At 52.8% G+C, this 23,440-nt stretch overlaps 2 protein-coding genes across 2 annotated transcripts; both read right to left on the bottom strand.

Annotated features, from left to right (window-relative positions):
* Positions 1–4,240: 4,240 nt before the first annotated feature.
* On the bottom strand, positions 4,241–8,321 carry LOC125962921 (uncharacterized protein CXorf49 homolog). The gene is made up of 7 exons (XM_049704507.1): positions 7,842–8,321; positions 6,636–7,634; positions 5,802–5,958; positions 5,196–5,272; positions 4,865–4,910; positions 4,449–4,454; positions 4,241–4,281 (listed from the first exon to the last, which is right to left on the bottom strand). The coding sequence occupies exons 1-7, from the start codon at positions 8,136–8,138 to the stop codon at positions 4,241–4,243; spliced, it is 1,623 nt and encodes a 540-aa protein (XP_049560464.1). The 5' UTR covers positions 8,139–8,321.
* A 10,638-nt stretch (positions 8,322–18,959) lies between these two features.
* Positions 18,960–23,035, bottom strand: LOC125962919 (uncharacterized protein CXorf49 homolog). The gene is made up of 7 exons (XM_049704506.1): positions 22,556–23,035; positions 21,356–22,348; positions 20,521–20,677; positions 19,915–19,991; positions 19,584–19,629; positions 19,168–19,173; positions 18,960–19,000 (listed from the first exon to the last, which is right to left on the bottom strand). The coding sequence occupies exons 1-7, from the start codon at positions 22,850–22,852 to the stop codon at positions 18,960–18,962; spliced, it is 1,617 nt and encodes a 538-aa protein (XP_049560463.1). The 5' UTR covers positions 22,853–23,035.
* Between the last annotated feature and the right edge of the window lie 405 nt (positions 23,036–23,440).

The raw sequence follows: 23,440 nt of genomic DNA, 5'->3' as shown, positions 1-23,440 counted from the left end.
AAAGAAGATTTCCAACATTACTAGATCATGCCAGAGTTTTTACAATGCGGTCATGCTAATTTCTACTCCTATCAACAGTGTTTAACTGTTCCACATCCTCATCAACATTTGATATTAACAAAGTACAAAATTGTTGTCAATCTTGTGATAGTGAAATGGTGACTCATTGTAGATTTAATCTGCAATTTCTTGATTAGTAATAATATTAGTAATAATATTGAGCAGCTTTTCATATGCTTGGCCTTGGGGATTTTCTTGTCTATGAGGTGTTCATTTAGTGTCTTTTGCCCATTTTCCCCTTGGGTTGTTTGCATATTTATTTGTGGAAGTTCTTTATGTATTCTATACTTTAATTCTTTGATGATTTCGTGTTATGTAAATATCTTCTAGTTTTTAGCTTGCCTTCCCTCTTTTTATCATACCTTTTAATGAACAAAAGCACTTCTTTTTAATTTTTCACAGCACTTTATTATGAAAAGTTCCATACAAGAAGATCACGGGACTTCCCTGGTGGCACAGTGGTTAAGAATCTGCCTGCCAATGTAGGGGACACGGGTTCGATCCCTGGTCCCAGAAGATCCCCTATGCCACGGAGCAACTAAGCCTGTGCGGCACAGCTACTGGAGCCTGTGCTCTAGAGCCTGCGTGCCACAACTGCTGAAGCCTGCGTGCCTAGAGCCCATGCTCCACAACAAGAGAAGCCACTGCAATGAGAAGCCCGCGCACCACAACGAAGAGTAGCCCCTGCTAACCGCAACTAGAGAAAGCCCGCGCGCAGCCACAGAGGCCCAGCGCAGCCAAATAAATAAATAAACTTTTAAAAGAAAGAAGAAGATCACAAGATGATCCGGGAAAGTTGAGGGGGTACTTGCTGATCATGGACCACCTTCGCTCTCACCTGATGACCTTGCTTCCCATTTCATTGAGAGTATACAGGCAATCAGAAACAAACTTCCCTCATTCATAAATAGTTTTCTCTATTTTGGATCATTCCTATCAGCATACAAGTATGTTGTCGTTTCTCCCAATTAAAGAAAACCTTCTTTTGATTCCAATTTCCCTTCAAGCGACACCATTTTTCTCTGCTCACCTTCACATAAAAACTCCTTAAGAGTCAGTGTATACTTGCTGTCTCAAATTCCTCTCTTCTCATTCACTCTTTCTCTCCTTTCCATTTAACAATTCTCTATTGAGGGCTGACAAGGTACTGTTCTAACACATGGTGCTGTTCTAACACATGGTGCTACATCACTGAGAAAAACAGATGACGTTCCTTCCCTCAAGAGCTTACATTTCTGTCATAGGCCTATTGGCAATATTTTCTCAATCTTCAACTATGTCCATTCCTTTGTTGTTGGAAATCACTTTCCTGGACCCAGTTTCAATCTTTATGGGTTGCCTAGAGTGTTGCTCCTAGAACACTCCTTTACCAAAACCCTAAGTGGGATCTTCTGCTTCCTAGAACTAATGTCTTCATTGTTCTTGGTTTACCACAGTGTTTTGATGGTACTCATTCTCCAGGTACCATGGGTGATAATTTCTTTTAAGACTTTGCATGAACAAATATTACCTTTAATATTACCTTTAATTTCATGCTTATTTGATAGCTGATATATAATTTCAGGCTGAAAAGTTTTCTGACTTTCAATGTCACTTTTGAGAATGCTGGTACTATTTTGCATGCCATTATGATTCCCAAGTCTTTATGTATGACACATTTAATGTTTTTAGTTACATATATTTTGATTTATTACATAGTAAAATTAACTTTTTGTTTTCAGTACCATGAGTTTTAACACATGGACAGATTTGTGTAACTATCACCACAATCAGGATACAAAACAGTTCCATCAGCCCCAAAATCTCCCTCATTCTGCTGCTTTGTAGTCAAACCATCTCCCCCATCCCAAACCTCTGATAACTGGTGATCTGTTTCCCATCCCTATAGTTTTACCTTTTCCAAATATTATACAAACACAATCACACAGTATGTAACATTTTGAGACTGGCTTCTTTCATTTAGCATAATGCATTTGCGATTCATCCAAGTTGTTGCATGTATCAAGAGTTCCTTCCTTTGTATTGTTAAAGAATGTTTCATTTATAGATGTATGGTTTTATTCGTTCATCTGTTGAATAACATCTTGATTGCTTTCAGTTTGGGGTGACTATGAATAAGGTTTCTATTAACATTCTGTTAACATTCTATTAACATCCATAGTGTGCACTGGGAAGCGAGTTCCTGTGATGGCTGTCTCCAGCCTGTAGTTAGCTTCACTCTCTCCAGAGTGTCTGCAGGGACACATGACCTGGAATGACTGTCTCTACTGGTCAGAGGCAGGTCCAAGGTCTAAGCTAGCTCTGTTTCCTCGAAGTGCACACACACTCATTGGTAATGGCCTCAGCTCAGTGGGGAGCAGTGCCGGAGCAAGAGGGGCTAGAACGTAAGCCTGGTACAGGCTGGGTGGGGCACTGGGTACATTCTAGGAATCCAGCCAGAGGCCTGGGCAGCAATCAAGCCCACCTTCTCCAGGGAGGGGTTTGAGGCGAAGGATTAAGTCCCACGAACGTTCTTTTCTGACCCTGAGGTCTGTGACTGTCCCATCCCACCTGTGGTCTGTCCACCTGAGCTGATGCCATGGACTCTGGAAGGGAGTCAGGGTGAGAATATGGGGGAAGGATGGACCCAAGTGCTCCCCATTGTCCAGGTGCAGTCACTCCTTACTTCCCATCCTCACTGCGCCCATCCTGCCCCTGTCCCGGGTAGCTCATGTTGGGTGGCCTCATATATGGGTCCCCTGATTCTAAGATGAGCTACTCTGAGGAGCCACCCTTCCCAATCTCATTCCATCCACACCCATGTGATCATAGGATCACAGAGTAGGATCGAGAGCCACCTCCAGCGAATCCAACATTTCGAGCATCCCGACAGCCTGTCGTGGGGTTTGGTGACTTCTGCATCATCCCCCTCCTATGTTTTGGGAATTTAAGGACAACCCTTGAACAAAACAGATCCGACCCTTGCTTTTGCTCATTCAATGCCTTACAGAACCTGGACCAGCCTCTACTCCCTTTACTCCCTGAATCACATCTTTCTCCCTCAAGGGAGATTACCCCTGATTACATTTATTCACACACAGGGACACACCGTCACCAACCTTGAATGGCCAATCTACCATCATACCCCCTTTTGTGTAGTAAAACACCGGTCTTTCGGGAAGGGTGTCAGGCACAACCACCCTTGCCTCACTCAAACACAAGTCTGTCCCTCTGAGTCTCAGGCTGGTACAGCCCTGGGTCCTGGCTGAGGGAAGGAAGTGCTCCCCAACCTCGAGTGAGGGGGAAATCGAACATGGAGTTCAGACTCAATCTCGTGTGTCCTAAAGACGCAGTCTGGGAGATTGAGCTGGGACACGGAAATATCATTTCCAGGAAAATCTGTGTCATGGGGCTGGTGGAAGAGTATTTGACGGGGACCATGCAACAACACAGACCTACTAACCACACTCGCCATAGAACCTGACGGGCCAAATTCCACTCAAGGGTGTACAGACGACTCGGCTGGAGGAGGGTGGTCAGCTGGCTAGGGCAGGGAGGATGTGAATGCTTCCAGATTGGAGCTCTGGAAGGGGGTCATGAGTTCCTGCTGATGGGAAGGGTGAATGGCAGAGATGAATGGGAACCGCCAGACCCCAGAGGAGGAGGGGGGTTTGGAGAGAGCTAGAAGAGGGCCTTCGGGGGAAAGGGAGGACGTGCCAATGTGGCCAGGCAGAGCACACACAGGACCCAGACCTGGGACACTCCGCTGGCTTGACTGCAGGGATGGTAGCAGAGGCTGGCCCAGAGTCCCCACCACAGGATGCCACAGATAGCGTTCTGGAAAAGGCTCTGATGTAGAGCAGCGCCCCGCCCCGGCCCCCTACCCCGACCCCGACCCTTACCCCTCCAGAGAGAAGGCAGAACACAGAATATGAGAGGTACTTTAATTGGAAACTGCTGTGAAACTGGGGCGGGGCGGGGGCAAAACAGGGGCGAGAGGAAGCCCTAGCTGAGGCAGAACAGGAGGGAATGAGCTTGGCCACAGCTCCAGGGCCCCAAACAGCTGCTCCTCTTGCAGGAAGACGCTGGGCTCAACCTGTGAAACAGCAGAGTCAGGGAAGAGCCTCAAGCCAGGGCCAGCCCCCAGCCCTGCTCAACAGCCAGGACTGTGGGAAGGGGTACGGTGTGTGTAACACTCACTTCAAAGGGTCTGCAACTTGTCAGCCAGGTACTGCATGGCGGCTGCAACAGGGACAGGCATTAGCAGGCGCTCCAGACAGAGGGATACAGAAGCCCGTCCCCCTATCCCCGTGAGGAACCGCCTAGCCCTGAAACCTGAAACCCCTCCAGACCCGATGCAAAGAGCTCTGGGCCTGATCACTCCCCACCACCCAAATTGAATGTGGAACCGGTTCCTAAAGGGAAACAAAATGTGCCAGCAGCTCTCATGCTGTGGGCCGTGCCACAACCACTCAGAACTTGTCACACACACAAACAAACAATCCAACAAGAACCTTAGAAGCCACACCAAGCAGCAGTTCAAGGGAAAAATCAACGAGGCATCTCTAAAAGTCCTATCAGAAGGACATTCCCTAGGACTGGTCTGGTTGTCAAAGTGTGCATGCAGTCCAGACAGTACTTTGCTATTTGTACACACGCCCAGTTGTACATGCACAGCCAGCTCCAGGGCCAGGCCTGAGAGGTTCTCCTCCCCACAGGGATGATCGTCCCTGCCAGGCCCACCGCACCTGCAGCCCACCCCCACCCCAGGTGCCCACCCGGGTTCTTCACTAAGACACCGCTCTCCGGCCCTGGTTCCTCATACCAAGTTGCTCCTTAAGTTCGTCTACTTCTCTCTTTAGCTCGAGACACTAGGCCAGCAGACAGAGGAGGAAGAGAAATGATTAGTATACTCTGGCCTCCTCTCTCCTCCACCTTCTCCTCTCCCCTCCACCTTCTCCTCTCCCCCGGGCCCTCCACCCCAAAGCCGGGTGGTCAGACTGGCAAGGGCTCCTCAGTGGAAAGGAGGTGGGCTCCCTCCGTGGGGTACGTGATGGGGGCAGGGGAGGGGGAGCCCACCCATGTCAGCTGAACTTGGACCCAGATCCCACCCTCGAGTTTGGGCCTGCATTTCCAGGATGCAGTGGAAGCATTACCCAAGGACAGCAGGGCGTTCCCAGTGGCTGCTGCTGCGTTTCCGGTCTTGGGGGATGGTCAAGTGGCCCCCGGTCACCTGAGAGGGAAAGGACACACAATCCAGCTTCCCAGGCTCCCAGTGAGGTGGAAAGGGCCAAGCGGGCTCTAAAGTGAGGTGAGGCAGCACCACCCTCTGCTGGCAACCAGCCGCCCCTGCTCCGCCCAGCAGCCGGAACCTTGTCTCTGGGCCTGCTTCCCCTGTTCCCCGGGGACAGCCATTTCGCCACTGTGGTCCCCAAACAATGTGGCTCTGGATTCGACCCTCCCAGAGCTGCAGCCACAGCCAGCACGTGGGAGAGCAATGTGGCCGAACAGGACATAACAGAAAAGGCTGTTCCCCTGCAAGTCTACACCCGGAGCAGCTGTTTGCGGCACTGCCACCGATCACCCCGGCCGCACAAACCCCACTCAGAGGATGATGTGGCTCAAGGACAGCCCTCTCAGCACCCCATCTCCTGTGGGAGAAGCTGCCTGGGAGCAAGGCTGTGCCCCCGGCAGAGACAGAGGCAGAGGTTTCTGTCCTCAACCCCTCTTCCCTCCCCTCATATCAAACCCACGATACTCACCTGAGGGGGCAGGCCCCCTGGGCATGACTTCTCCCTGGTTCAGGGCCAAGGGTTCTGAGTTTCCTGGATCTTGGGGGCCTCTGGTGTTGACGTCGCCACTGCTGGCTTTTCTACGATGCATGCGCAGACAAGATGTCCCTGGCCTGTGAGTTAGCAGCTGAAACAAAAATTTCTCACCGATTTGGACTAAGGAAGTGTGTGTGTGTGTGTGTGTGTGTGTGAGAGAGAGAGAGAGAGAGAGAGACAGAGAGAGAGACAGAGACAGAGAGAGAGACAGAGAGAGACAGAGACAGAGAGAGAGAGTTGTGTGATTCGGGCCAGGGTGAGGCAGGGAATTGGGAAGGGAATTGAAAGGCTGATCTCATTAGCACTTTCTCCCTCAGTCAGCCCCAGGCCAGCAGGCAGAGCTGATCTAGGCACAACAGTGGGACACTGAGAAAGCCCAGGCCCCCTGCAAGGAAGGTCTGGGGAACAGCTAGGAAGGAGGATTCAGGAAGCTGGTGAGTCTAAATACTGAGGCTTTCCGGGGAAGCTTTTAAGGGATCCCCCGACCCAATTCAGCTACCAGCCCTCCCTTCCATCCCAGCCCAAGTCTCTCAGAGGAGGTTGGAAAGAGGCCAAGGGTGGAGAACCGGGCCCAGGACACCCGAAGTGCTACCTTAATGTTTGTCCCTAGGAAAAGGAGCCCGATCTGGCATCGTAATGACCCAGTGACCGAGGGGCACCCAATGCTAACCTCTGAGGGGTGGACAGAGGCAGCATGGGTGAAGACGTGTGCCCTGGGTGCTGTGGTGGGGGAAGAGTGGGGAGAGAGGAGGAGCATGGCCTACTCACTTGGCCCTTTGGGGCTGGGTCTCTATTTGGGTCCTTATCTTCTCCCGCCACTGCCTCAGACTCCCTTGCCCAGCTGACCACGGATTTCTTCCCAGCGCCACTGTGCTTGGACTGTTTGGTTCCCGAAAGGACCAAGGTATAACTCTTGGGTCTCCCAGGCAGCGGAATACCAGAGATTGGGGGGAAGGTGGCCGGTTCCACGGGAGTTGCCGAGATTCGCTGCCCCCGGGAACGGAAGGTTCCCCCCAGGGCAAGTTTGGATGCTTCCCCGACGGATTTCTTCTCCTGGGCTCCGTTCTTCCTAGGAGTGACCCGCGGCAGGCCACCTGCAGCAGCAGCAGAAACAGAAGAAGCAGCAGCAGCAGCAGCAGCAGCAGCAGCAGCAGCAGCAGCTCCCGGGTAGCTGGGCTTGCTGCCCCCCTTGCCCCACAGCACGCTCTGCATTTTCTTAGGGGAAGAGATGCCCTGCTCTCCCACGCCCTGCCTTTCCACAACGGAAGAGAGTCCTCGTGGAGCCGAGGACAGGGAAGAGCCTGTCACGTGACGGTAATTCTCCCTGACTTGGAACTTCGAGTGTCTGGGAGTGTCCCCGGGATCCTCGGGTCTGCTGGGCTTGGCCTGGCCTCCTCCTCTGCGGTAAGTGCTCACCGTCATCAGCTGTGTCTCACTGAGTTCATCTGAGGACTCGGAGTCGGACAGCAGCCAGGCCAGGCCTTCCGCGGAGCGCCGCTGGCGATCCGCAGCCACGTTCAACCTACGCTTAGTGCCTCTCTTAGGGTTCCCCAAGGCCCGGCCCGCTTCAGGCCCACCGAGGTGGAGAGGGCCGGCTGGAGCCGTCGGCGCCTCCCCACAGCTCTGGCCGGGCGCTCCTCGACCGCCGGGACCCGCCTCGAGGCGCAGTGTCCACACGGTGGACTCTTTGAAGGTGGTGGAGCTCTCCGGGGACGGGTACCTGCGGACGCCCAGCACGTCCTGGTCGGTCAGCTGCTGCAGGTTGGCCTCCTTGGCCGCCTCAGACTCCTCGATCAGGTCCAGGAGGTCCCTCGTGTGCTCCTCTGGGGAGCCAGGTCGGCCTTCGCGGCCCCACAGCACCGGCCCTCGCGCTTCCAGCATCTCCCGCTCAGACTGGAAGCCCTCGGGGTCCGGGTATCTGCGGACGCCCAGCACGTCCTGGTCGGTCAGCTGCTGCAGGTTGGCCTCCTTGGCCGCCTCAGACTCGTCGATCAGGTCCAGGAGGTCCCTCGTGTGCTCATCTGGGGAGCCAGGTCCGCCTTCGCGGCCCCACAGCACAGGCCCTCGCGCTTCCAGCATCTCCCGCTTCGACTGGAAGCCCTCGGGGTCCGGGAAGCCGCCTCCGCCCTTGCCGCTCCGCGGCTCCCCAGACTCGGGGCCTGGGTCGGGCCCCGGCGGGACTGCGGGGCCGGCTATGCGGACGCCGGCCCGCTCCCTGACCTTTGGGCGGACACGCCTTCCCCACACATACACCTCATCCGGGGAGCTCATGTCGCGACCCGGGCGGCCCCGGAACCGGGGCGACGGTCGATGGCCCGAGTCGCGGTCGCGGTCACGGCGGGCTAGGCGGCCGGCGCTCAGAAGGGAGCGTCAACCACCTCACGCACCGCACGAGCTCGCCTCAAAAGAAAGGACGCGCCACTTTCAGCGCGCCTCTCACGCCCGCGCCGCAGCCTCCTCATTGGTCCTGCCCCCGCCAACCAGCGGGCGCCTTGTTCGCCCGCCCCCGTCGAGACCTAACCAATGGGGCCGAGGGCCTCTGGTTTGCTCGCAAGCCCGTGGGCGGTCCGGGCAGTTGGCTGGTGAAGGAGATGGTGGGAGTGCCTCCCTCTGTCAAGCCTCTGGGCCCGCCTCCTCCTGTCCCGCCTCCCCTTTCTGGTTAGAGTCACAGCTCTGAGCCTCCGTTTCCCATCTATACAGGGGGTCGAGGGCGTCGGGGAGTGAGGGCGCCGGGCTCCAGGGGTGGTGAGGATGAAACGTCAAGATGGAGGCGCTGGATGCCTAGCATGCGCCGAAAGCATTTGCCAGCCTCCCTTCCACCGCAAGCCTTAAGACCCAACAGGAGAATGGGCACAGGAGTCCCGCAGTCAGTGATCAGGGGTCGGCCAGAGAGCAAAGGGATCGTATTTTCGTTCTGTAAGGTCTCTGTCTCAACTGCTCCATCAAATGTGGCTCAGCAGACGTTACTGGCAGGCGGGTGTGGCGGATAGACTTGGGGTTGGCCTCGCTCCATCAGCCCTTCCCCCTCTCTGAGGCAAATTCAAAGAAGAGGAAATCGCAGTGGCCAGTTACACCCCAAAAGGTGCTCCCCACCGCTGATCCTGGAGATGTGAACTAAAACCACGAATCGGGTTTCACACACTAGGTTGACAACCTTCAAAGAGCTTAACCATTCCGAGGGTGGGAGAGGTTAGGAGCAAACCCCTGTGGCGGTGGTGCAAGAGACGCATTTGGGAGGTAATTTGGCAGAATCCATTGAAAGCAACTTAGTGCCGGCACGGACTCTGTGCCTGGCACTCTTCTAAGCGCTGGGCATAAATAATAATGCATCCGCGTGACACGCCTTTAACTGTAGTACCAACTATTACTGGCCTCTTCCCGGTGAGGAAACAGGCACTGAGAGGTTCGGCCACTGGCCCAAGGTCATTCGGCTCGTGGGGATCAGCGGCAGGATTGAAACCAATCTATCTGACTCCAGAGTCCTTGCTTTTAGCCCAAGATCTTTAAAAGGAAGGAAGAAGGAATCTATTTCCTCTATGCTCCTGCAAGTCCGCTGCCTGGTACTTCTTCCGGAGACACGCTGGTACCTGTAGTGTACAAGAACACATGCACAAGGGTGTTGGTGATGGGAAAAACTGGGAACACTCCAAATTCCCGTCAGTAAGGAAATGGATGAATGCAACGTGGCTTAGCATCCAGTAGCATAAAGCGTGGCAGTCCAACGGAATGCATCAGGCCATTCTCACAGCTTTCAGAAGCATCCGCCTGACTTCCAACTGCAAGTTGCAGAACGATGGCTTTGGATTCACGTTTGTAAGTTAAATCACTTGCGTGCGTGGGCACACGCACACACACCAGTCAATCCTATGTAATGTATGAGAATTCATTTAAGTATATGTACAAGTATGTTTTAAAGTTTTGAAGGACGCACAACCAAGGCCTACCAGTTGTGATGGCGGTGGGTGTGGATAGCCAGGTGTCTCTCAATTTTTCTTGGAGCTGTCACTTCTCAGCTCCCCTGAGCTGAGCAGTACTGATGTCTGGGGAGTGGTGCCTCCCTTGGTTTCTATACGGCCCATGGGTGTTAGAATTTCCCGTGTCTGCCACCCCACTCCTACTCTGACACCGCTCCATTCCTCCCATACCTTCCTTCTGCTCCTTCCCGTTCATACTCCTCTGTCTTCAGTCACCTCTCTCTCCTGCATCGTGCTCTGGCTGACCTCCTGGAGAGTCCTGGGGTGTCTGAACCCCTCTTGCCTGTGGAACTCAAAGGCCCAGTTTTCTGGGTCTGCACCTGAGAAGCTGGCCGTGCTGGAGAAGTTTCAGAGCAGGGGAGATTGGGTGCACTGTAAATCTGCAATCCTCCTCCTCGAGCCTGCCCCCGATGGTGCCTGCCCGTTTGTGGATACCGCCCTCTTCCACTTCTCCCAGTGACTTTTTAAGTCATGGTGTGCTATTTCAAATATGTTAAAATGGATAAGGAAGGATATAGCAAAATCTCCTGCATCCACCAGCACCCTAGGAAACATTACCAGTGGATTCAGTGGAAGCCTCCGTCTTCCCTCTCACCATTTCCATTCCCTTCCTCCCTCCCCCAGAGAGAGACTCCCAGAACTTCTTCTCACCTTCTCCACTCTCTTCGTCCCTGTGGCTCTCCTACCTCCTCTTCCCCTGCATCCCATACGTCTCCAACGATGTCTACTAATCTCTGCTTTAGCCCCCTATGCTCACCAGGATCCAATACTGCTTTTGACTTACTCTCTTGGCCTGGGGTGGGAGCCAGTGTCAGAGGTTCCTCTTGGCTTTCCCCACCGGGATAGCTCTTACCCCACAGAGCAGTGACCCAATGTGGAAGTCATTGCTCCAACTGCCAAGTGCATCACTTATCATTATCAGCTTGGGGAGTGGAGAAATGACTGCTATTTTGGTCCAGGGACCCATTCAGCTCACTGTGAACCGGTCTCTATTCCCAACTCCTTTTAATGTCAGGGCCTCATAAGCCCCATTCTAATGGGGCCCCATCATGACACTTTGGGCCTCCTGGATCAATGTCAGCTCAGATCCTGTGTCCAGTAGTAGTAGAAGTGTCTGGGTCTTTTTCTAGCCTCCGGGTACAGTCACCTGAGAACTGACAGTCATTCTCTTTAGGGACGGTCATAACCCACTGCCTTGTTTCTGGATCCTTCCTCCTCAGGACTCATCCACCTCTTCAGTGGGGCCAGTCTCTGAATTGGCTCAGGACCAGGAACTGAGCAGGAGACTGTGGCATTTTAGCGGGATGATGGCCCTCCTTCTCTTGCATTCTTGCCTTTTGCTGGCTGTCGTTGCCCCTAGGGAGCCATGCTGTCTGAGCCATCTTCTCAGCTTTCTGCCGGTCAAGCAGGCACTCTTGACTGCCCCTCTGACCTTGCTGGTCGTTACTGGAAATGTGGTCTGCTGGCATCTCTTGGTTAAGAGCTGCCCTCTGCCCTCTATTATGTCAGAATTTGTTGGCTCCCATGGGTGGTAATGAGCCCAGGTCGGGACCACTTTCCTTCCATCATTGGCATTGGCCTCCAGAGGGGAGCAACCACCAAACTTCTAGTGATGCTGGGGCCCCTCTCACCAGAACACTCCTGATGGCTTTGGTGAGTGATGTGTCCTCTCAGCCCTACAGTGGGACATAACCATGAGGCCATGTGACTGGCCTCACCTTTTCTGTCCGTTCTAGCATGTCTGCATCACTCAACCTTATTGTTCCTTCCTCTGCCATCTGCCAATCCAAGGCAGGCATTTCCACTTCTCTCCTTATGGGCCATCACTTTCTCAAAGTTTCAAAGGGCCAGTCTGGCAGTGAATTTCCTCCATCTCCTGGAGTCCTTGCCCGTGTGTTAAATCCCATGGCATGAGAAAGCGCCTCCGCTCAGCAAAACTTGCTTATCCACTCTTATATTCCTGTCCACTTGATCCAGCACCCTCAAAATCCAATCCCAGGGATATTGCCCTGCTCCTGCCAGTACAGGCTTGTTATTTCTTGGTGTATAATTTCTTTTTCCCCTTATCAGGCTCGGCATATCCCAGTGAGTTTATGGAGAAGAGATGAGGGTTTCCCAGGGAGAGGCGTCTGTCACTTTGTGGGGGAGCAGACTCTGTAGCATCTACCAGCACAGGGCATGTGTTAGCTCTTGCTAGGGAAGGAAGGGCCACCCTGCAAGCTTTGAGGCCTCAGGACGTTTGGATCTGATAAGCCAACGTTTGGGGACATCCATGCCAATATACCCGGCCTACATTTCAGAGTCTGAAGTTTTCCCAAAAAGGGCCCTGACCTTCCCATAACAGGCCTGTGTTTGTCAAGGATGTATACATCTCTGGAGTTCTGCACTTACTGTTATCGCATAATCTGTGAGCTACTCAGCTGTCTCTGCAGGAGGCAAGGGCATTTTGTATGCCACCAAGAAAACCCCATGAATCTTACACTTGGCCCTTAACTGTTTGGTAATGTCCCTTAGTTTCTCATTATGTCTTTGCAGGGCGCCAGTATAACAGTGATGAACAGCCGCCTCTGCCCTCCCTATAGACATAGTGCCCTCCCTACCATTCAAAGGCCTGAATCATCTCACAGGCCACAAGTAAGACCCTCCACTGGGATATTTTTCAAGGTACGTATGGATAAAACCTTAAGGAATCAGGAGGTAACCTTGTGCTAGAGATTATCCATGCCCCACATAACACTCAAAATGGTATGCTCTTTGTCATTTGGGCAGTGAGTGAGCTGGTCCATAAACCCCATCTTATAGCTAACTTCTCAGACCACTCCTGGTACCACTTTTGTTAGTTTGGGTCCTCCAAAAATACGGACACCAAGGCATGATTGGACATGAACGAACATGATGGGAGAATGGCATGTGAAGGATAAAGGAGCAGGAGCAGGAATGAGTCTTCTTCTTCAGGGTGCGATGCAGGTCTGACGTCTGTAAGAGAGACGCGGGGGAAAGGAGGATCAGATAAGAAGAATCTCAGATGCAGTTTCGTTCTAACAGTAAACTTTAGTTCCGTTTAGTTTAGTTTGTTCAGGCTCATGTGGAGTCCCCACCCTACAGCTGCCATTTAGAGGAGTCCCTGTCCTGAAGCAGTATGCCCCTGCCATGCTCAGTCACTGGCTGGGAGCTACCCAGAGGATGTGGGATCTTGGCACAAACAATGGTGGTGCCAGAGAAGTGGCAGCTGGCACTTGCCAATCTACTATGTTCCCTGCAGTGGATCGGAGGGGCATGTTTCTATGGCCACCACAAGGAAGCAGAAGTCATTTCCGTTTTGAGTGACTTTGTGGTGGGGAGCATAAGGACACAGGAAGTAAAGAAAGATTGGGAGGGAAATGATGGGATTTTGGATACATTAAGGTTGTGTTTCTTATAGGACATGCAGGTGGAATTAGCCAGGATGCACTTAGAAATTTGGTTCTGGAACACCAGTGAGGGGTCAAAGCTAGAGAGAGATACAGATTTGGGAGTCATTCATTCCCTCAGTAAACTTTTATAGCAGTGTTTTTTCAAACGTCACCATAACCTTAGAAGTTCCTTGCATGGAAGCTCCAATTCCTTTCCCTTCACCCTCCTCAGAAGTAACCTCTATCCTTTGTCTTCATCATTCCCTTCCTTTTCTTTAGTTATTCTCTACATAGGTTCATATTCCTAACAACGTTGGTTTTGCTGCATCCTTTGGTCTTTATGTAAATGGAATCATTTGTGTTGTTTCTGACTTCTCCCGTGTGATACTGTGTAACTGAGATTCATCCCTGTTGTCGCATGTGGCAGGCACTTGTTCATTTTCATTGCTGTACACTGTTCCACCAAATGAATATACAGTAGACTCTCATTATCATGATAGTTATTTGCAGTCTATAAAGTTGCCATGAACACTGAATTAGGCAATCCTGAAACATTGCTCCTAAGGGAAATATAATTTCAAGTTCCTACCATCCGCTGGTCACAACATTTTCATCGACTGATCGCTGCGTAATCATGTTTCATGTGTGTTTCTGTTTAAAGGCACTCTATTTAATACAAATATTATTGATTCATTAACACTGACCTCACAGCCAACAGCATTATAAATCATGCCTGAACAAGGTTTATGTAACACACATATTTTCTTGAGTGCACGTCATAGTCATTTTGCACTCAAGGACACTAGACAGTACTTCAGCACTAAGCTTGGAGGCCATCTTTAATTATGAAATCACCAACAAAGAAGCACAAAAATGCAAACTATGTGGCACCAAATAAATCATGAAAAGGACACTTGCTTGCAGTATGAGACTGAAACCAGAAGGCAGGGCGTCACCTTGTTTGACCTCAGTTGGGAACATATTCCACCAACTCAAATTTTTCACAGCTCTCTCGAATGAGGAGGAAAGCACTCTGGTACTGATTTGTGGTTAAAAATGAATTTTAGCAAATAGGGGAATTTGCAAGTATGGAATCTACAAATAACAAGAATCAACTGTATCTCAACCTATGTATCCATTCTACTGTCAATGGGTAATTTGGGTTGTTTCCATTTGGGCAGATATTATTCATAGCGCTACTATAAACATTCTGGCGCATGTTTCCTGGTGCCCACGTACAAGAGCCTTCCAGGGCAGAGCTTTCCAACTTTTGGACCTGGGACTTTGAGGCCTTCATCTCCAGAGATAGCCAGACAGCAGCCCCTGGACCGCTTGGTTCTGGCCCTGAACAACTTTGTCATCTTACTCCTGTATGCCATACAATCATCATTTTCTGTGTGAGCCATAGAATCAAATGGCTGGGAAGCTGCGTTCCAGTGCTCATACTTAGGACTGAAATTGTCATCTCATAGGGAAAGAAGATTTCCAACATTACTAGATCATGCCAGAGTTTTTACAATGCGGTCATGCTAATTTCTACTCCTATCAACAGTGTTTAACTGTTCCACATCCTCATCAACATTTGATATTAACAAAGTACAAAATTGTTGTCAATCTTGTGATAGTGAAATGGTGACTCATTGTAGATTTAATCTGCAATTTCTTGATTAGTAATAATATTAGTAATAATATTGAGCAGCTTTTCATATGCTTGGCCTTGGGGATTTTCTTGTCTATGAGGTGTTCATTTAGTGTCCTTTGCCCATTTTCCCCTTGGGTTGTTTGCATATTTATTTGTGGAAGTTCTTTATGTATTCTATACTTTAATTCTTTGATGATTTCGTGTTATGTGAATATCTTCTAGTTTTTAGCTTGCCTTCACTCTTTTTATCATACCTTTTAACGAACAAAAGCACTTCTTTTTAATTTTTCACAGCACTTTATTATGAAAAGTTCCATACAAGAAGATCACGGGACTTCCCTGGTGGCACAGTGGTTAAGAATCTGCCTGCCAATGTAGGGGACACGGGTTCGATCCCTGGTCCCAGAAGATCCCCTATGCCACGGAGCAACTAAGCCTGTGCAGCACAGCTACTGGAGCCTGTGCTCTAGAGCCTGCGTGCCACAACTGCTGAAGCCTGCGTGCCTAGAGCCCATGCTCCACAACAAGAGAAGCCACTGCAATGAGAAGCCCGCGCACCACAACGAAGAGTAGCCCCTGCTAACCGCAACTAGAGAAAGCCCGCGCGCAGCCACAGAGGCCCAGCGCAGCCAAATAAATAAATAAACTTTTAAAAGAAAGAAGAAGATCACAAGATGATCCGGGAAAGTTGAGGGGGTACTTGCTGATCATGGACCACCTTCGCTCTCACCTGATGACCTTGCTTCCCATTTCATTGAGAGTATACAGGCAATCAGAAACAAACTTCCCTCATTCATAAATAGTTTTCTCTATTTTGGATCATTCCTATCAGCATACAAGTATGTTGTCGTTTCTCCCAATTAAAGAAAACCTTCTTTTGATTCCAATTTCCCTTCAAGCGACACCATTTTTCTCTGCTCACCTTCACATAAAAACTCCTTAAGAGTCAGTGTATACTTGCTGTCTCAAATTCCTCTCTTCTCATTCACTCTTTCTCTCCTTTCCATTTAACAATTCTCTATTGAGGGCTGACAAGGTACTGTTCTAACACATGGTGCTGTTCTAACACATGGTGCTACATCACTGAGAAAAACAGATGACGTTCCTTCCCTCAAGAGCTTACATTTCTGTCATAGGCCTATTGGCAATATTTTCTCAATCTTCAACTATGTCCATTCCTTTGTTGTTGGAAATCACTTTCCTGGACCCAGTTTCAATCTTTATGGGTTGCCTAGAGTGTTGCTCCTAGAACACTCCTTTACCAAAACCCTAAGTGGGATCTTCTGCTTCCTAGAACTAATGTCTTCATTGTTCTTGGTTTACCACAGTGTTTTGATGGTACTCATTCTCCAGGTACCATGGGTGATAATTTCTTTTAAGACTTTGCATGAACAAATATTACCTTTAATATTACCTTTAATTTCATGCTTATTTGATAGCTGATATATAATTTCAGGCTGAAAAGTTTTCTGACTTTCAATGTCACTTTTGAGAATGCTGGTACTATTTTGCATGCCATTATGATTCCCAAGTCTTTATGTATGACACATTTAATGTTTTTAGTTACATATATTTTGATTTATTACATAGTAAAATTAACTTTTTTGTTTTCAGTACCATGAGTTTTAACACATGGACAGATTTGTGTAACTATCACCACAATCAGGATACAAAACAGTTCCATCAGCCCCAAAATCTCCCTCATTCTGCTGCTTTGTAGTCAAACCATCTCCCCCATCCCAAACCTCTGATAACTGGTGATCTGTTTCCCATCCCTATAGTTTTACCTTTTCCAAATATTATACAAACACAATCACACAGTATGTAACATTTTGAGACTGGCTTCTTTCATTTAGCATAATGCATTTGCGATTCATCCAAGTTGTTGCATGTATCAAGAGTTCCTTCCTTTGTATTGTTAAAGAATGTTTCATTTATAGATGTATGGTTTTATTCGTTCATCTGTTGAATAACATCTTGATTGCTTTCAGTTTGGGGTGACTATGAATAAGGTTTCTATTAACATTCTGTTAACATTCTATTAACATCCATAGTGTGCACTGGGAAGCGAGTTCCTGTGATGGCTGTCTCCAGCCTGTAGTTAGCTTCACTCTCTCCAGAGTGTCTGCAGGGACACATGACCTGGAATGACTGTCTCTACTGGTCAGAGGCAGGTCCAAGGTCTAAGCTAGCTCTGTTTCCTCGAAGTGCACACACACTCATTGGTAATGGCCTCAGCTCAGTGGGGAGCAGTGCCGGAGCAAGAGGGGCTAGAACGTAAGCCTGGTACAGGCTGGGTGGGGCACTGGGTACATTCTAGGAATCCAGCCAGAGGCCTGGGCAGCAATCAAGCCCACCTTCTCCAGGGAGGGGTTTGAGGCGAAGGATTAAGTCCCACGAACGTTCTTTTCTGACCCTGAGGTCTGTGACTGTCCCATCCCACCTGTGGTCTGTCCACCTGAGCTCATGCCATGGACTCTGGAAGGGAGTCAGGGTGAGAATATGGGGGAAGGGTGGACCCAAGTGCTCCCCATTGTCCAGGTGCAGTCACTCCTTACTTCCCATCCTCACTGCGCCCATCCTGCCCCTGTCCCGGGTAGCTCATGTTGGGTGGCCTCATATATGGGTCCCCTGATTCTAAGATGAGCTACTCTGAGGAGCCACCCTTCCCAATCTCATTCCATCCACACCCACAGTAGTTGTCAGACATCATAGGATCACAGAGTAGGATCGAGAGCCACCTCCAGCGAATCCAACATTTCGAGCATCCCGACACCCTGTCGTGGGGTTTGGTGACTTCTGCATCATCCCCCTCCTATGTTTTGGGAATTTAAGGACAACCCTTGAACAAAACAGATCCGACCCTTGCTTTTGCTCATTCAATGCCTTACAGAACCTGGACCAGCCTCTACTCCCTTTACTCCCTGAATCACATCTTTCTCCCTCAAGGGAGATTACCCCTGATTACATTTATTCACACACAGGGACACACCGTCACCAACCTTGAATGGCCAATCTACCATCATACCCCCTTTTGTGTAGTAAAACACCGGTCTTTCGGGAAGGGTGTCAGGCACAACCACCCTTGCCTCACTCAAACACAAGTCTGTCCCTCTGAGTCTCAGGCTGGTACAGCCCTGGGTCCTGGCTGAGGGAAGGAAGTGCTCCCCAACCTCGAGTGAGGGGGAAATCGAACATGGAGTTCAGACTCAATCTCGTGTGTCCTAAAGACGCAGTCTGGGAGATTGAGCTGGGACACGGAAATATCATTTCCAGGAAAATCTGTGTCATGGGGCTGGTGGAAGAGTATTTGACGGGGACCATGCAACAACACAGACCGACTAACCACACTCGTCATAGAACCTGATGGGCCAAATTCCACTCAAGGGTGTACAGACAACCCGGCTGGAGGAGGGTGGTCAGCTGGCTAGGGCAGGGAGGATGTGAATGCTTCCAGATTGGAGCTCTGGAAGGGGGTCATGAGTTCCTGCTGATGGGAAGGGTGAATGGCAGAGATGAATGGGAACCGCCAGACCCCAGAGGAGGAGGGGGGTTTGGAGAGAGCTAGAAGAGGGCCTTCGGGGGAAAGGGAGGACGTGCCAATGTGGCCAGGCAGAGCACACACAGGACCCAGACCTGGGACACTCCGCTGGCTTGACTGCAGGGATGGTAGCAGAGGCTGGCCCAGAGTCCCCACCACAGGATGCCACAGATAGCGTTCTGGAAAAGGCTCTGATGTAGAGCAGCGCCCCGCCCCGGCCCCCTACCCCGACCCCGACCCTTACCCCTCCAGAGAGAAGGCAGAACACAGAATATGAGAGGTACTTTAATTGGAAACTGCTGTGAAACTGGGGCGGGGCGGGGGCAAAACAGGGGCGAGAGGAAGCCCTAGCTGAGGCAGAACAGGAGGGAACGAGCTTGGCCACAGCTCCAGGGCCCCAAACAGCTGCTCCTCTTGCAGGAAGACGCTGGGCTCAACCTGTGAAACAGCAGAGTCAGGGAAGAGCCTCAAGCCAGGGCCAGCCCCCAGCCCTGCTCAACAGCCAGGACTGTGGGAAGGGGTACGGTGTGTGTAACACTCACTTCAAAGGGTCTGCAACTTGTCAGCCAGGTACTGCATGGCGGCTGCAACAGGGACAGGCATTAGCAGGCGCTCCAGACAGAGGGATACAGAAGCCCGTCCCCCTATCCCCGTGAGGAACCGCCTAGCCCTGAAACCTGAAACCCCTCCAGACCCGATGCAAAGAGCTCTGGGCCTGATCACTCCCCACCACCCAAATTGAATGTGGAACCGGTTCCTAAAGGGAAACAAAATGTGCCAGCAGCTCTCATGCTGTGGGCCGTGCCACAACCACTCAGAACTTGTCACACACACAAACAAACAATCCAACAAGAACCTTAGAAGCCACACCAAGCAGCAGTTCAAGGGAAAAATCAACGAGGCATCTCTAAAAGTCCTATCAGAAGGACATTCCCTAGGACTGGTCTGGTTGTCAAAGTGTGCATGCAGTCCAGACAGTACTTTGCTATTTGTACACACGCCCAGTTGTACATGCACAGCCAGCTCCAGGGCCAGGCCTGAGAGGTTCTCCTCCCCACAGGGATGATCGTCCCTGCCAGGCCCACCGCACCTGCAGCCCACCCCCACCCCAGGTGCCCACCCGGGTTCTTCACTAAGACACCGCTCTCCGGCCCTGGTTCCTCATACCAAGTTGCTCCTTAAGTTCGTCTACTTCTCTCTTTAGCTCGAGACACTAGGCCAGCAGACAGAGGAGGAAGAGAAATGATTAGTATACTCTGGCCTCCTCTCTCCTCCACCTTCTCCTCTCCCCTCCACCTTCTCCTCTCCCCCGGGCCCTCCACCCCAAAGCCGGGTGGTCAGACTGGCAAGGGCTCCTCAGTGGAAAGGAGGTGGGCTCCCTCCGTGGGGTACGTGATGGGGGCAGGGGAGGGGGAGCCCACCCATGTCAGCTGAACTTGGACCCAGATCCCACCCTCGAGTTTGGGCCTGCATTTCCAGGATGCAGTGGAAGCATTACCCAAGGACAGCAGGGCGTTCCCAGTGGCTGCTGCTGCGTTTCCGGTCTTGGGGGATGGTCAAGTGGCCCCCGGTCACCTGAGAGGGAAAGGACACACAATCCAGCTTCCCAGGCTCCCAGTGAGGTGGAAAGGGCCAAGCGGGCTCTAAAGTGAGGTGAGGCAGCACCACCCTCTGCTGGCAACCAGCCGCCCCTGCTCCGCCCAGCAGCCGGAACCTTGTCTCTGGGCCTGCTTCCCCTGTTCCCCGGGGACAGCCATTTCGCCACTGTGGTCCCCAAACAATGTGGCTCTGGATTCGACCCTCCCAGAGCTGCAGCCACAGCCAGCACGTGGGAGAGCAATGTGGCCGAACAGGACATAACAGAAAAGGCTGTTCCCCTGCAAGTCTACACCCGGAGCAGCTGTTTGCGGCACTGCCACCGATCACCCCGGCCGCACAAACCCCACTCAGAGGATGATGTGGCTCAAGGACAGCCCTCTCAGCACCCCATCTCCTGTGGGAGAAGCTGCCTGGGAGCAAGGCTGTGCCCCCGGCAGAGACAGAGGCAGAGGTTTCTGTCCTCAACCCCTCTTCCCTCCCCTCATATCAAACCCACGATACTCACCTGAGGGGGCAGGCCCCCTGGGCATGACTTCTCCCTGGTTCAGGGCCAAGGGTTCTGAGTTTCCTGGATCTTGGGGGCCTCTGGTGTTGACGTCGCCACTGCTGGCTTTTCTACGATGCATGCGCAGACAAGATGTCCCTGGCCTGTGAGTTAGCAGCTGAAACAAAAATTTCTCACCGATTTGGACTAAGGAAGTGTGTGTGTGTGTGTGTGTGTGTGTGTGTGTGAGAGAGAGAGAGAGACAGAGAGAGAGAGACAGAGACAGAGAGAGAGACAGAGAGAGACAGAGACAGAGAGAGAGAGTTGTGTGATTCGGGCCAGGGTGAGGCAGGGAATTGGGAAGGGAATTGAAAGGCTGATCTCATTAGCACTTTCTCCCTCAGTCAGCCCCAGGCCAGCAGGCAGAGCTGATCTAGGCACAACAGTGGGACACTGAGAAAGCCCAGGCCCCCTGCAAGGAAGGTCTGGGGAACAGCTAGGAAGGAGGATTCAGGAAGCTGGTGAGTCTAAATACTGAGGCTTTCCGGGGAAGCTTTTAAGGGATCCCCCGACCCAATTCAGCTACCAGCCCTCCCTTCCATCCCAGCCCAAGTCTCTCAGAGGAGGTTGGAAAGAGGCCAAGGGTGGAGAACCGGGCCCAGGACACCCGAAGTGCTACCTTAATGTTTGTCCCTAGGAAAAGGAGCCCGATCTGGCATCGTAATGACCCAGTGACCGAGGGGCACCCAATGCTAACCTCTGAGGGGTGGACAGAGGCAGCATGGGTGAAGACGTGTGCCCTGGGTGCTGTGGGGGGGGGAAGAGTGGGGAGAGAGGAGGAGCATGGCCTACTCACTTGGCCCTTTGGGGCTGGGTCTCTATTTGGGTCCTTATCTTCTCCCGCCACTGCCTCAGACTCCCTTGCCCAGCTGACCACGGATTTCTTCCCAGCGCCACTGTGCTTGGACTGTTTGGTTCCCGAAAGGACCAAGGTATAACTCTTGGGTCTCCCAGGCAGCGGAATACCAGAGATTGGGGGGAAGGTGGCCGGTTCCACGGGAGTTGCCGAGATTCGCTGCCCCCGGGAACGGAAGGTTCCCCCCAGGGCAAGTTTGGATGCTTCCCGGACGGATTTCTTCTCCTGGGCTCCGTTCTTCCTAGGAGTGACCCGCGGCAGGCCACCTGCAGCAGCAGCAGAAACAGAAGAAGCAGCAGCAGCAGCAGCAGCAGCAGCAGCAGCAGCTCCCGGGTAGCTGGGCTTGCTGCCCCCCTTGCCCCACAGCACGCTCTGCATTTTCTTAGGGGAAGAGATGCCCTGCTCTCCCACGCCCTGCCTTTCCACAACGGAAGAGAGTCCTCGTGGAGCCGAGGACAGGGAAGAGCCTGTCACGTGACGGTAATTCTCCCTGACTTGGAACTTCGAGTGTCTGGGAGTGTCCCCGGGATCCTCGGGTCTGCTGGGCTTGGCCTGGCCTCCTCCTCTGCGGTAAGTGCTCACCGTCATCAGCTGTGTCTCACTGAGTTCATCTGAGGACTCGGAGTCGGACAGCAGCCAGGCCAGGCCTTCCGCGGAGCGCCGCTGGCGATCCGCAGCCACGTTCAACCTACGCTTAGTGCCTCTCTTAGGGTTCCCCAAGGCCCGGCCCGCTTCAGGCCCACCGAGGTGGAGAGGGCCGGCTGGAGCCGTCGGCGCCTCCCCACAGCTCTGGCCGGGCGCTCCTCGACCGCCGGGACCCGCCTCGAGGCGCAGTGTCCACACGGTGGACTCTTTGAAGGTGGTGGAGCTCTCCGGGGACGGGTACCTGCGGACGCCCAGCACGTCCTGGTCGGTCAGCTGCTGCAGGTTGGCCTCCTTGGCCGCCTCAGACTCCTCGATCAGGTCCAGGAGGTCCCTCGTGTGCTCCTCTGGGGAGCCAGGTCGGCCTTCGCGGCCCCACAGCACCGGCCCTCGCGCTTCCAGCATCTCCCGCTCAGACTGGAAGCCCTCGGGGTCCGGGTATCTGCGGACGCCCAGCACGTCCTGGTCGGTCAGCTGCTGCAGGTTGGCCTCCTTGGCCGCCTCAGACTCGTCGATCAGGTCCAGGAGGTCCCTCGTGTGCTCATCTGGGGAGCCAGGTCCGCCTTCGCGGCCCCACAGCACAGGCCCTCGCGCTTCCAGCATCTCCCGCTTCGACTGGAAGCCCTCGGGGTCCGGGAAGCCGCCTCCGCCCTTGCCGCTCCGCGGCTCCCCAGACTCGGGGCCTGGGTCGGGCCCCGGCGGGACTGCGGGGCCGGCTATGCGGACGCCGGCCCGCTCCCTGACCTTTGGGCGGACACGCCTTCCCCACACATACACCTCATCCGGGGAGCTCATGTCGCGACCCGGGCGGCCCCGGAACCGGGGCGACGGTCGATGGCCCGAGTCGCGGTCGCGGTCACGGCGGGCTAGGCGGCCGGCGCTCAGAAGGGAGCGTCAACCACCTCACGCACCGCACGAGCTCGCCTCAAAAGAAAGGACGCGCCACTTTCAGCGCGCCTCTCACGCCCGCGCCGCAGCCTCCTCATTGGTCCTGCCCCCGCCAACCAGCGGGCGCCTTGTTCGCCCGCCCCCGTCGAGACCTAACCAATGGGGCCGAGGGCCTCTGGTTTGCTCGCAAGCCCGTGGGCGGTCCGGGCAGTTGGCTGGTGAAGGAGATGGTGGGAGTGCCTCCCTCTGTCAAGCCTCTGGGCCCGCCTCCTCCTGTCCCGCCTCCCCTTTCTGGTTAGAGTCACAGCTCTGAGCCTCCGTTTCCCATCTATACAGGGGGTCGAGGGCGTCGGGGAGTGAGGGCGCCGGGCTCCAGGGGTGGTGAGGATGAAACGTCAAGATGGAGGCGCTGGATGCCTAGCATGCGCCGAAAGCATTTGCCAGCCTCCCTTCCACCGCAAGCCTTAAGACCCAACAGGAGAATGGGCACAGGAG

This window comes from Orcinus orca, chromosome X (assembly GCF_937001465.1).
Source record: "Orcinus orca chromosome X, mOrcOrc1.1, whole genome shotgun sequence".
Taxonomy (NCBI): domain Eukaryota; kingdom Metazoa; phylum Chordata; class Mammalia; order Artiodactyla; family Delphinidae; genus Orcinus; species Orcinus orca.
The sequence above is the reverse complement of the archived record's forward strand: the minus strand, read 5'-3'. Positions and strand labels throughout refer to the sequence as shown.